We start from the raw sequence: 13,980 nt of genomic DNA on the forward strand, positions 1-13,980 counted from the left end.
CTATACCTCAAGTGGAATCAACATATGGAAAAATACTAAAACAATTGTGTCAGTCCTCAGTAAACCACAATGACATTTGGAAATAGCAGTTTAGGGAAATAAGAAAAATCTAGAAATATGTGACCGTATAAAAACCACTTTTAATAAAATCACAACTGTCAGTCTGAAAAACCACAGGGCCCTTGTGGCTAGACTCAGTTGCTTGATTACCACAAAAATAATAAAAAAAAAAATACCAAAAAAATATATAGTAAAACATATAATAATATAACACTCCTGATCAATATTGGTACACGGTTCAGGCTTAATGAAAAACCTATAAAAAATTGTATCTAACTAAAAAATAATTTGTAGTAATTGTCCTGCAACATGAATTTGTATCAACAATGTTTCAGCACTGAATACTTCAAAAACTCGTGCTGATAACAAAATATCTGTAGAAAGATGTCCTCAAACATTTAGTATGGTATGGATCCCTTGGAGTAGGCAGTAAGCACTATGTCTTTATAGAATCACTGGCCGGTGCCTTATTTGGTAAAACAGATGCTCTTTTTCTTAACAGATCATAAAAAGATGGTACACTGTACCGCTCACCATCTGATGTTAGACCAGATTTTTGTCGCTAGCAGATCTTTTCCCAGTGCAACGCTCCAACTGGGAGATATGGCTCTGGATGGAAAGTAGCCTCCCACACAGGCGAGCGCACTGGCAATCACCGGCGTCTGACGTAGCAGTCAGATGATCAGTCAGTTGTTAACTGTGTGCAGGACGTTCCGGCCGAAATCGCAAACACAGACCAACTTAGTAATGGTGTTCGCTGGGTGTTCGCATGGATTCCGCAGTCAATCAGCATATAGACAAAAAGTGCAAATACTGCCTCCCAAACTTCCACAATTGCCGCCGGCTTAGCGGCCAGTGTCTGAACAGTGTCCAATATAGTAGTAGTGTGTTTAAACACAAGCTAAACGCGTTTCGGGTATAGTAGCTATTAGAGCAGTCCCCTTCCTCAGTAGCTGTAAGTTTAGAGGTATCTGACCTCTCTTTTATACTGACCATAAAAGTCACACGACAACAATAGAATAAAGGTGGAAATTAGAGCTGAAACAACGAATCGATAAAATCGATAATAATCGATAACGGAAATCGTTGTCGACGATTTCCGTTATCGATTAATCGAGTGATCGATTCGTCGTTGGAGCACTAGGCTCCTTTTACTTACCTCCGCCAGCGTTCCCCGCTTCTGCTCCACGCTCTGCAGTCTCCGCCTTCTTCAAGCTACGTGACGACGGATGTGACGCGCGTCTACTATCAAGTTTGAAGTTGGAAGTGGAACAAGTTCGTAGCGGAGGTAAGTACTCTTTATGTCTATTGTCTGTGCGAGACTGGGTGCACGGCAGAGTGTGAGTGTGTGTGAGTGTGTGTGGGTGCGCGGCAGAGTGTGTGTGTGTGTGTGTGTGTGTGTGTGTGTGTGTGGGTGCGCGGCAGAGTGTGTGTGTGTGTGGGTGCGCGGCAGAGTGTGTGTGTGGGTGCGCGGCAGAGTGTGTGTGTGTGTGTGGGTGCGCGGCAGAGTGAGTGGGGGGGTGCGCTGCACAGGTGGGGGGGTGCGCTGCACAGTGGGGGGGGTGCGCTGCACAGTGGGGGGTCCGCGGCACAGGGGGTGGGGGGGCAGGGGATGCAGGGCAGGATGTGAGTGCAGGGCAGAGTGGGGGTGGGGGGGCAGGCCAGGAGACTGGATGCAGGGCAGAGTGGGGGTGGGGGGGCAGGCCAGGAGACTGGATGCAGGGCAGAGTGGGGGTGGGAGGGCAGAGTGGGGGTGGGAGGGCAGAGTGGGGGTGGGAGGGCAGGGTGGCAGACTGGGTGCAGAGCAGAGTGGGGGTTGGGATGCAGGGCAGGGTGTGAGACTGGGTGCAGAGTAGAGTGGGGGTGGGGGACTGGGTGCAGAGTAGAGTGGGGGTGGGGGGGCAGGGCAGGGTGGGAGACTGGGTGCAGAGCAGAGTGGGGGTGGGGGGGCAGGGCAGGGTGTGAGACTGGGTGCAGAGCAGAGTGGGGGTGGGGGGGCAGGATAGGGTGTGAGACTGGGTGCAGAGCAGAGTGGGGATGCAGGGCAGGCTGTGAGACTGGGTGCAGGGCAGAGTGGGGGTGGGGATGCAGGGCAGGGTGTGAGACTGGGTGCAGGGCAGAGTGGGGGTGGGGGGGCAGGGCAGGGTGTGAGACTGGGTGCAGAGCAGAGTGGGGGTGGGGGGGCAGGGCAGGGTGTGAGACTGGGTGCAGAGCAGAGTGGGGATGCAGGGCAGGCTGTGAGACTGGGTGCAGGGCAGAGTGGGGGTGGGGATGCAGGGCAGGGCAGGGTGTGAGACTGGGTGCAGGGCAGGGTGTGAGACTGGGTGCAGGGCAGAGTGGGGGTGGGGATGCAGGGCAGAGTGGGGGTGGGGGCACAGTGCAAAGGGGTGGGGGCACAATGCAAACTTGTGCGCTGGGTGCAAACTTGTGCGCTGGGTGCAAAGCGCAAACTTATGCTGGGTGCAAACGTGTGCTCATAACAAAATAAGAATGTTAATGTAAATTTTAAGTTGTTTTTGAACATCTAGTTCATAAAATTATTTTAAATAAACGAAAAATTTGCATATTGTTTTTTTTATCCGATTAATCGATTAATCGAAAAAATAATCGGCCAACTAATCGATTATTAAAATAATCGTTAGTTGCAGCCCTAGTGGAAATGCTTAAAAGACAAAAAGAAAAAACATGGAAAGAGTACTCGAGATTCCATATTTAATTGCTATTTGGGCATTTGTTCTCTTTATCTACATGAAACTAAAGAGTAAAATAAATAAACAAATACATAAATAATAAAAATATAAACGATAAATAAAATAGAAAATAAAAAAATACAAAATAAAAAATGAAAATAAGATACAAGAAACCTTTCATGAAAATATCAGTAGATGATAGGATCCCTCCCGGGGGCTACTGTACCAATTGTTCCAGAGTGGGTCACGGGTAGGGAGCCCATCTTTCTACATAAAACCAAAAAGTTCTATACTTGAATTCAAACCATATGGTTCCAAACTTTGGAATTCATAGATCTTTTTGGTTTTTGCCCTCGACATCTGAATAAGGTAACTGCCCCCTCGCCAGTTTCTTTCGATTTTTTTTTTTTTTTATTATTATTTTTTTTAGACCTATAAACTCAGTTTTAACGGATTTTTATTGTGGATGTGAGCAAAATGAACAGATAATGGATGTTTTAAGTTCCCTTTTTTGATATTATAGACATGTTCTGCCACTCTTGTCTTCGACGATCTCTTTGTACCCCCTACATATTGTTTATGACAACTACATTGTAATATATATATAACTCCTTTAGTGTTACAAGTGATTAATTCTCCAATTTCCCACTTAAAATCATTGACTGTAGTCTTAACCATAACTGTTTTTTCTCAGGACAGACAGGCAATTTGAACAAGACCCACATCGAAAAAACCCTTTGTGGAGAGCCATGACTGGCTTACTTCGTTCGGTGGGGGCCTTTTAATAGATGGAGCCACCATAATGCGTAGATTTGGTGCTTTAGTGTAAATTATTCTTGGGCGAGATGGTATAGATCCTCCTATCACTTTGTCCTGTTTTAATAAATACCAGTGTCTCTTTATTATCTGTTCCACCTTTTTATAATCTCTGTTAACCCCTTCAGGACCGGGATTTTTAAACTAGGATGTCGCTAAAGGACCGGAGCCGTTTTTATGTTTTTGCCTTGTCTTTCTTCAACTGTAATTTCTCTCTTATCAATTGGTGCACCCACACAAATCATATATTGTTTTTTTCAGAACAAGTAGGGCTTTCATTTGAAACCATATTAAGCTGGGTAGTACATTGTTTTGTTTGAAATAAACTGGAAAAAGTGGGGGGAAAATGAAAAAAAACAATTTTTTTTACAGTTTTGTATACATATAAATTGTACACACATTGAACCAATGGGAAAAAAATATCCCAAATATATTCATTAAGTTATCCTGATTTGGAAACCACCCAACATGGCCAGTATTTTCATCTATTTTTGACCAGTATAGGGCAAATATTGCAAGGCATGCATCACGTTATTGAAATTTAATTTTTTTCAAATTTGGCATGGTAGTCTAATAACTGCAAAAGTTATCACAGATACTGATTATCCCCCCAAAATTATATGTTTATGAACAGTAGATAAGTCAAGGTGTACAACTAGGGTCATTTTGACACTTTTCAAATTGTGTTCACGAACATCCCCCGGTTCCAACAAGGCCTCACTTGCATGGTTCATGGATTTTTTGAGGAAGCTATGAGGGCAAATCTGGAACATGGGCATTTTACTTTTCAAATTTGGAATTTTCAGAAATTGGTTTCCTGGGCCCATATCCCATTTGGGACATTTTGGAAGCCCCCCCCCCACTGTAAATTACCCCATAAAAGTATATATTTATGAACAGTAGACAAGTCAAGGTGTTCAACTAGGGTAGTTTTGACAGTTTTCAGCCAGCCATTTCTTCACTGATGTCTGCCAAACTTCACAGGGAAATTATTTTATTGCGTTTTTAACGCATAAATTTCAATGTTGCAATTTATTTCTTGCACAGCATAAGTGTAACACTGGAAGAAAACACCACATTTTGTTCACCAACATCCACCGGTTCCAACAAGGCCTCACATGCATGGTTCATGCATTTTTTGAGGAAGCTATGAGGGCAAAACTGGAACATGTGCATTTACATTTTTTTAAATATTTTTTATCAGATTGCTTGTCAGTGACAGGTTTAGGCCGCTGACATCAATCAGGGAGACCGATCAATAATCAGCGACTTAAAATGTCACCGACAAGTGATCAGGTAATAATTATGATTTTTTCATTTATTAATAATTTGTGTTTTTTCATAATTACCCTAGATGACCCCTCTCTCTTTGTAGAGCAGGGTCATCCATGGGCTGCCATAATGATCCAATCACTCCTATTGGCCAGGAGCGATCTGATCAGCCCAGCCCAGCATTTGACCTGGAAGCACCCTGGACTTTCAGGTCAGTGCTGTTATTTTTTTTTTATTATTATTTTTTTAAATTTATTTTAACTCTTTCAATGCTGATGCTCCATTGAAGCACAGCATTGACTGATATTTAGTCCCCACTAGCTTGTGGGCACATATTTGAACCCCTGCAATGCTGCGATGGGGGTCATACACAATCGCAGCTTTGAAGGGGTTAATTGAGGAAGAGGGGGGTAGGGGTTAACTGAGGAAGGGAGGGGGTGGGGGGGCTGTTCTCCACACTCATGTGGAGACCAAAGAACCCTGTCTCCCTGTCCCTGAAGCTGCCTCTGGCAGCTGGGACACAATCTTCAATAGACTTGTAGAGGGAGGAGTCTCTTTGATCAGTCCTACAGGACTGATCAGAGGACTTCTGGGGGTCGTTTTTGCTGTTGCTGGTGTGCCTGGGCTTCCAGGCAGACCACCAGCAGCAGAGCCCCCTACAAAACAGGAATTAATCCCTTCAATGCCGCGATCGCGGCATTGAATGCCACGATCGCGGCATTGAAGGGATTAACGCTGCACTGACGCTCTCATGGAGTGATCAGGCAGCAGGGGGTGTTGGGTCAGGTCCCCACACTTGTGTGGGGACCCATTCAACACACCACCCCCTTCCCTGAAGCTGCCTGTGGTGATTTTTCTGCAATCGCGGTTTCTGCCTACAAAATCACTCCGTGGGAGTGATCGTAGGCTCCGTGGGAGTGATCGTAGGCTTAGACAGGCTGTGCTGGTCTGTCCAGACTCCTGGGCAGGCAGCAGCGCCCCCACGATCACCACGATTGTGGTGATGTGGGGGGCGGTTTTTGGAGGAGACTGTTGCGCTTACCGGCTCCGTCGCTGTCCCGCGACGGTCGATCGCGGGTGGGCGGCGCGCTCGCGTCTACAGACGCACGCCCTCTCCAAGTGACGTGTGTACTACACGCACACGGAGGGGCGTGTGTATAGACGCAGCGCGCTCACGGCGGTCGCATTCGTCTATGCGAACCGCCGTGAGTCGCTCACAAGACTCTGTTGCGGGAGCTGCCGTGACATGCCGGCAGCACTCGCAGAGTAATAAGCGAGGTGCTGCGGCACGCTCGCGGCGCTCCCGATCTACTAAGTAGTGCGAGACCCGCGATACTCGCGGGTTTAGCACTCATTTTGTTTTTTCCGGCGCCATTATTTGGCGCCGGACGCAGTGACGTCACTCATCTCCCTTTGGTCCCCTGTCCGCTTTGTCCCGCCTTGTTCTTATTTAAAATTTCCCCTGGCTTCTATCTATGCCCGTTCAATGAGCTCTATATGTACTCTGGGTGTGTTTACTGTGCCTTGCCTTTTCGTGTACCCGACCTTGGATTGTTTACTGGACTTCGCTACCGTGCTGCCTGCCTCGACCTTGAATTGTTTACTTGACTTCGCTACCGTGCTGCCTGCCCCGATCTTGGATTGTTTACTGGACTTCGCTACCGTGCTGCCTGCCCCGACCTTGGATTGTTTACTGGACCTCGCTACCGTGCTGCCTGCCCCGACCTTGGATTGTTTACTGGACTTTGCTCCTGTGCTGCCTGCCGCGTCCTTGGACTGTATAGTGCTGTACCCAGCCCGTCTCTGCATTGTGGGTCCGCTACTGGTATTGTCTGGTCCCGACCTAACAGAGACGTACCTGGTACGTCCCGGTCTACCGGTGACTGGTAACCAGGAAGTACCAGGTACGTCCCGGACCTGAAGGGGTTAAGACCTAAATTTCATAACTGTGTTAACCTTTATTATATCTACAGATTGTTATTTCTGCTACAAAACAATTGTGTTTTTGAGTTATTTTCGGGTCTAAATATAATTATATAACATTTTGGAATAAATATACATCCTAAAAGTCCAGCACTTGAAGCCAGTATGGCAAAAATCTCCACGGCCACCATGTTCTTTCCTTTGGTGCTCAGGTAGGCCGGGATCATCGCAATCCAAACGCTGCAGAACACCAGCATGCTGAAGGTGACGTACTTGGCCTCATTAAAACTGTCCGGTAATGTCCTGGCTAAAAAAGCTATAATAAAACTAACAGCTGCCAGAAGCCCCAAATAACCCAGGACACAGTAGAAGGCAATAACCGAGCCCTCATTACACTGAATGATGATCTTTCCCTGATAAGAGCGCATGTCCAGCTCCTGGAATGGGGGTGAAATGGACAACCAAAAAATAATAATTATAACTTGGACAGATGAGCCAAACAAGACAACAGAAGCAGACAGTTTGATTCCGAGACATTTTCTCCAGACACTGCCAGGTTTAGTGGCTTTAAAAGCAACAAAAATCATGATAGTCTTGGCCAGCACAGAAGACACGGCTAATGAGAAGGCAACTCCAAAGACAGTTTGGCGCAGTATGCAGGTTATATCCAAAGGACGACCAAAGAACAGAAAGACACAAAGGAAGCTCGTCATGATGGAGACCAGGAGGATCAGGCTGAGGCTCCAGTTATTGGCTTTTACAATTGGGGTATTTTTATATGAAACAAAAATCCCTGATACTGTAACAGTTAGAAGACAAAATAAAATTGAGATTGATGTAAATGCTATAGCAACAGCATCATTATAAGACAAAAACTCTTCCATTTTGGGAACACACAGATCCTTCTTCTCATTGGGCCATTCATTATGTGCGCATTTTATGCAGTTCTCGCTGTCTGTAAAAAATAAAAAATACACAATCTTGAATTTCATGAAACAGATTGATGAAAAATCATCAAAATATAAAAAAATGGCTGGATCCAGAAATAACCTCAGACAGATTACTGACATTTATTCTGCAGTAAGGTTAATGGGAAGAAAATAACCACCCATAGTCAGGATTATACTGCAGGTATTCGTCTTTCTAATGGTTGTCCACCTGCTCTTGTAATATCTCCGTGCTCTTGTGTCTGGGTGTCAGTGTACGGCCTGTGGTTTCAATCTGTGATGGGAATGGGAGTAATATAGAGTCGGCTGATTTGTTCAGAACATGCAGTGGATTTCGGGGCTTTCTCTCTATTAATCAGTCAGACGTAAACATTATTTTTTTGGTAAGAATATCAGAGTATCAGGTGGGATATACCGGTCATATTGGAGATTTCTCCCTCTGAGCACAGGACGCAGTCATAGCAGCAGGAATGGATCTCAGACCCCGGGGCTTTCCTGTAACCCGGCAAACAATTTTCTGAGCACTGAGATTTTGGAATCTGAATAAGAGACATATTTTTTAGTTTTTTTTAGGCTGATTATTTTGTAAAGCTCCTAGAACTCAATCTTGACTTCAAATGGCATTCTACCAAGTTACACTATCCGGCATATCTGTAATCTCTTATTGGTTATAGTATAAAACAAATGTGAAAACCAGTGTCTACCCGTGTATGAAGTAAAATATAATATAAGCAAAAGGAGGGATACTACCCTTCTTAACGGCAACGCAGCTGCAACCCTGTAAAACACTCTCCAGGTGTTGTAACTTCTCAAGCAAATTCCACTTAATGCGCTCGTGTAAACCGACCATGAAACAAATCAAAAACAAAAAAAGTGATAAAATATTGACCAATTGGTTCTCTCTATGCACTCACAATTTTTTTTTTATTTTTTTTTAAGTTTTAGTATTTCTTGACAGGCCTTTATCGCAACTTGCTTCAGTTGTTTGCTTGTGGGTCTTTCTTTTTTTCTTAGAATGTACCAAACTGTTGATTTCACCACTCCTAATGTCCCTGCTAGCTCTCTGATGTCTGACCAGCTTCCAAATGTGAATGCCACACCTCGAATCAACTCCAGACCTGTTACCTGCTTAATTGATGAAAAAAATAACAAAGGAATGGCCCGCACCTGTCCATGAAGCAGCTTTTGAGTCAATTGTCCGTTTACTTTTGGACCCTTGAAAAAGGGGGAACACCGTAGTAAAGCTGTAATTCCTTAACCCTTCATCCAATTTGGATGTGAATATCGTCACATTAAAGCTGAGACGCTGCATTTTAAGCCCATATTCATTATTTAACTGTAACCCGAAGTGATTTTGGCAAACAGCCAAAATAACAAACTTGTGTCAGTGTCCAAATATTTCCAGATATAACTTTATTCAGTTCCTATACGATTTAATATAGCAAATATATTCTTATAACAAAGAATGAAAAGTCTTCTCACCTGGTTGGCTTCGTTCTTCCAGATTATTAGACCGGGTTTGATGTTAAGCTGCTGATCAGCCGGAGCCCACGGATCAAAGATACCGACCACATCAAAGGATTTAATTTCTTCCTTATTTCCAACCCAGTTCCGAATTATGTGTAGGGTAACATACTCTCCATTTTCATCAAAATCTAGATGAGAGGTTTGGTCCTCGGCTTTCAGATTTCTTATGTAATGGTGCAACTTTTATTAAAAATGCAAAAGTACTGAAATATAATCAGCTGTTTTACATTTTCTGAATAAGTAAATTGTAATGTATCCTTCAACGTATGTGCCTGCCATTGACACGCCATGACAAGAAATCTCTCTCATTCCACAGGTTTTATCTCCCAGTCCTTTCTGTTGTCTGTTTTCTCTCTCACACACCCAGTTCACTCTCTCACTTTCCTCTTCTCTCTTTTCCTCCCCTTACTTTCTCTATCTGTCCATCTGCATCAAAGCAATGGAAGCAAGAAGGGATAGTTCAGAACAGAGGGGACAGGGAGGATCAGTGAGAAGTTGGAGGGGCAGGTCAGAGCAGAAGGGGCTCTAGGTGAAGTGGGTCAGCAGGGAAGGCACGAAGGGGCTGGGAGGATCAGCGGGGAGCTGGAGAGTCACAGCAGAGAGAGCAGGAACGGCAGGTCAGAGCAGAGGCAAATGGGAGGACAGGTCAAAGCAAAGAGAGGCCCTGGAAGGAATAGATCAAAGTAAAAACTACATGAAAGGGCTGAAAGGGTCAGAGGGGAGCTGGAGACAGCAGGGAGAGGCAGACAGGAACAGAGGGCAGAAGAGGATACTAATGGGAATGTAAATGTTAATTGTGCCATCTGATTGGCCCTTAAAGTCCTGCACAGATTGACCAACAGTTCCCACTGTAACAAGTCTATTATATATATATTAGGTACTGCTGCAGAGTTATTGGTTTTACGTAAATAGCAGAACTGTTCCCACCGCTAGATTTACTATTACTGGTAACTACACGGCAACCGCTGATGCCCCTGAATTACTCTCTTTTCATGACTCCTGACTTACCTGATGTTTGTAATTAGTTATTTTGATTTTATTTCCATAAACATTTTTTTCCTGGAATATGTACATGTTGTGTAGGGCTTTAGCCATCACAAGCACTGCATTATTCACTCGAGAAGCATCCCCGTTGTTGATAACGTTAACAATGTCTTTCAAGCGTTCTCTCCCAGTACAGTTATGAAGCGAGTACCCCAAATTAATTTCATAATACTGGTTTTTATAGGGATCTGGAGACAAGCATTCAAACGCTGTTACCCACAAATCTTCCAGTAACTTGTCATCTGGGTAGTTCTTTGGGTGAAATTTCTCAAGGAAGAATGAAAGTTTTGGAACATGGTCCTTGTAATACGGTTTCAGAGTCAGAGTCCCGTTAAATACATCAGAGAAAGACTGGAACAGAAATGTGTTTGAAGACCACCTTGTGCCAAGAATTACAGATTTATTGATTAACAAATGTTTTGTTTCCCTAATAATAAACATAAAAGCTTCAGAAAAGGAACCACAAAATATGATAACTTGAGATGTTGATCTTTCTATTGTTTTGAAAGCGTATTCAAAAGTTTGATCCATGCTTTGAAAATAATGTATTTTTATTACATATTCAGCACAAATTCCATCGTCTTTCATATACTTTGTCAGTACTTGGCTTTCGTTTTCTCCACTTTCATCATCGGTGGTTAAAATGCCGACCCAGTTCCAGCCAAAGTGTTTCAGCAGCTTGGATAAAATATAATAACTGACATGGTCATTTTGAACTGTTCGGAAAAACGTCGGATAAACTCGTCTGTCGCTGAGCACGGAATGCGTTGCGCCATAACTGATCTACATGAAAACAAATGGATTATAATATCCTTATGAACAAAGACCGTCTTACATCTTTTTACTGTGAATGAGTGAATCCTTTACAGCACTTTTGTTCAATTGTAATTTCCCTCTTTCACGTTTACTTTATGCAAACAACAATATACATTATTTATTGTTGCAGAGCTTTCTTTTGAAACCATATTAGTGCATAGCACGGTTTATTGGTGTCTAAAGGAGCCTCTGCTCCAAGAGCCTGACTGGCCCTGTATAATGCGTATTTCAAAAGTGAAAAAACCAAAAATCCCACGTGTGATAAAAAATAAATATAAATAAATACTTCCCCACAATGAAAGCAGCTACCAAATAACACTCTTCCTCAAAGTGTATACAGGAACAAACAAGGAATAATGGAGCGCATATACATGGCGGAAGAAAACAAAAACAAAACCAATAGTGTAATAATATCAAGGAATAGAGAATTTAATATGGTGTAAGATCCACTCACAAAAGGACTGGATAAGGCAGGCTCATCAAAATTCAGGCTTCTAAAAGCTGTATTCTTTAGATTGTCTCAGTCTGCAATCTAAAGAATACAGATTTTAGAAGCCTGAATTTTGATGAGCCTGCCTTATCCAGTCCTTGAAGTCCAATGAAGTTGTGCCACACACCTCATAAGTGAAGCTCTTATGACTACAAAAGGGGATTCTTACCGACTGATCCTGTCACATGACAGGAAGTTGAGGCATACTGTGCCATTACTGACAGTACTAAAGGAGTGGAGTCAGCTTGCGTTTCTATGAATACCCCTGCTACAAGAAAGGGACTTAATGCACCAAGTAGGCCCCAACAGCCGCAGGTGCAGTTTCATGACACCGCGGGAGCTTCTGGAAGCTTCTAGCCTGGAATTTGTACAATGACTGCTGAAAACTGACTGGAAAAACAAAAAGACAAGAAATTGCCCGGTATGTATAGACAGGATCCATCACATGCCACATAATATAGACGATCGCTGAACACAAGGGTGCTTAAATGTCACGAGAAGTGAGCCTAGGGCTGATGGGTTAGAGTTTTGGGTTAGGGTTTGAGGTAACTAACATCTATTGAAGAGATTTAAACAATTGTACTAACGGTGCATATTCTGCTCACCTGTGCGTACCCATACATGCCAAGGATTTGTGCCATGGGTATGGTGGTGTCGGAAAGTTCATCCCCAATAAAACCAGCCAGGGTCCCTCGTTTAGTACAGGAGTAATTAGGGACGGTCTTTCCTGGTCCAGATAAAATCTGAAGGACACTTTTTACTGTCTTTTTTTCATTAGAACATGAATCAAATAAATGATATCCTAGAGTGATATTTGGTAAAATTCCCGGATCACTGTTGATCTCCCCAATGGCAAACATAAAGGTCAAAAGATTTTTGTAGAAATTTGGAATAAGACTGTGGAAATATTACAAATGTGCTTTATTTTAGATTATTTTAAATTATTTGATTTGCAGCTGTAGGAATGTATAGACTTTGTTAAGAAAACTGTAAAGATATTCAAAACAAAAGGCAAAGAAGAACCCATTCAACATATATGGAGACTTTGTGGAAAGTAACGTGATGCTTAGACTCTAAACTGATTGTAGTGAGGTGATCACTAGCCCCGCTGGTAGGTTTTCACCTGTATCAGCCGCTACTCCCCTGAGGTTGAGCTTCAGTGAACTCAAATGGCTGCAAGATTTATCCATACAAAGTCTTTCATTTACTTCTAACGCTCCCTGAGTCAACTAAAGCTCTGGCTCACATACTTGTCACCTGCATCTTACCTACTGCAGTCATAGCTGGTCTCCACAATACATGTTTTGCTCCTTTACAATTAATCCTGATTCCTGCCGCCAGGGGATCTTCCTCGCCTGACGCTTTATTAACACATCTTACAGTTACATTGTAGTAAAGCAAGGACCTCCACGGGTATTTTTCTGTAAGCCCACATTGTTATGCGTCTCATTCATCCATTATATGAGACAAAACATGACTGCCCCATGGAGTAAGTAATACGCATATAAAATAAAGAGGAAAAGTCATAGAAGTCCAGATCCCTTTACTGGTGTGTAAGTAGACCATGTGTCTAGTGAACATACATGCACATGTCTACCCCCTCCACACCCTTACAGCATTCAAAACAAGCTAGGACTATCTAGGCTAACAATAATCACAGGAAAAGTAAAAACAAAAGCCAACTTATTGGATCTGTGGACTCTTCCACAAAGAAGAACTTTACAGGTTATACAGAGAATATGTTCTAACATTTCTGCTCTTCTGGAATAAACTCCTCTCCTGTACTTTCTTAAATCACTTTATGCATTTCAATGTTTCTTTCTCCTTCCTCATCATGTTTATTATCTAAACCATTCCTGACTTCTGTATTGTAAAGTTTTTCTACTTACTCCATACAAGCCATCAGAGTTATGATTCCATCTTCACGAAACGCATTCATTAAGTTATTTACTCTGAACACTCCTCCAATAATAATGTCTCCATCTTGAACATATTCGTAGTCCTCGATACATCTTCTGCTCTCCAGATGACAGGCTGGAGGTGAGCTCTGGGAGCCAGATCTACACGGAGTCACACACAGGAATATCACAAACAGGGAAACTTTACATGCTGGAGATCTCAACATTTCCTCGTCCATAGCACTCAGCAGCATAAAGCCCCACGCAGGGTGATGCCATCGGCTGCATGCGTGAACTAATGTAATGCAAGTGAAGCATCTCTCCTTTTATACACTTCAGTCTAATGCAAGTCAATGGAGTCTGAAATTAGCCGCTTCGGAGGTTTGAGGCCAGAGCCGTGACTTGTTATTAAAATATATAAATTACACATGTAATTAAACTTAAAAGTAAATGTCATTTTAAAATAGTTGGACACAAACCATATCTAGGTTTTGCCT

The 13,980-nt window shown here is 43.1% G+C and overlaps 1 protein-coding gene across 1 annotated transcript; it reads right to left on the reverse strand.

Moving 5' to 3' along the window:
• Positions 1–6,782: 6,782 nt before the first annotated feature.
• LOC128467843 (vomeronasal type-2 receptor 26-like) lies at positions 6,783–12,534 on the reverse strand. Its single transcript, XM_053449585.1, has 5 exons — positions 12,191–12,534; positions 10,244–11,062; positions 9,191–9,415; positions 8,124–8,247; positions 6,783–7,716 (listed from the first exon to the last, which is right to left on the reverse strand). The coding sequence occupies exons 1-5, from the start codon at positions 12,443–12,445 to the stop codon at positions 6,806–6,808; spliced, it is 2,334 nt and encodes a 777-aa protein (XP_053305560.1). The 5' UTR covers positions 12,446–12,534; the 3' UTR covers positions 6,783–6,805.
• Between the last annotated feature and the right edge of the window lie 1,446 nt (positions 12,535–13,980).

Source organism: Spea bombifrons, chromosome 1 (genome assembly GCF_027358695.1).
Source record: "Spea bombifrons isolate aSpeBom1 chromosome 1, aSpeBom1.2.pri, whole genome shotgun sequence".
NCBI classification, from domain to species: domain Eukaryota; kingdom Metazoa; phylum Chordata; class Amphibia; order Anura; family Pelobatidae; genus Spea; species Spea bombifrons.

Coding starts and splice junctions, on each gene's coding strand:
- LOC128467843 (XM_053449585.1), bottom strand. CDS start 12,445: ATGTTTGCCATTGGGGAGATCAACAGTGATCCGGGAATTTTACCAAAT. Junction 11,063..12,190: donor GCATGTATGGGTACGCACAG/GTGAGCAGAATA, acceptor GTTTTCATGTAG/ATCAGTTATGGCGCAACGCA. Junction 7,717..8,123: donor AGAAATCTCCAATATGACCG/GTATATCCCACC, acceptor TATTTTTTACAG/ACAGCGAGAACTGCATAAAA.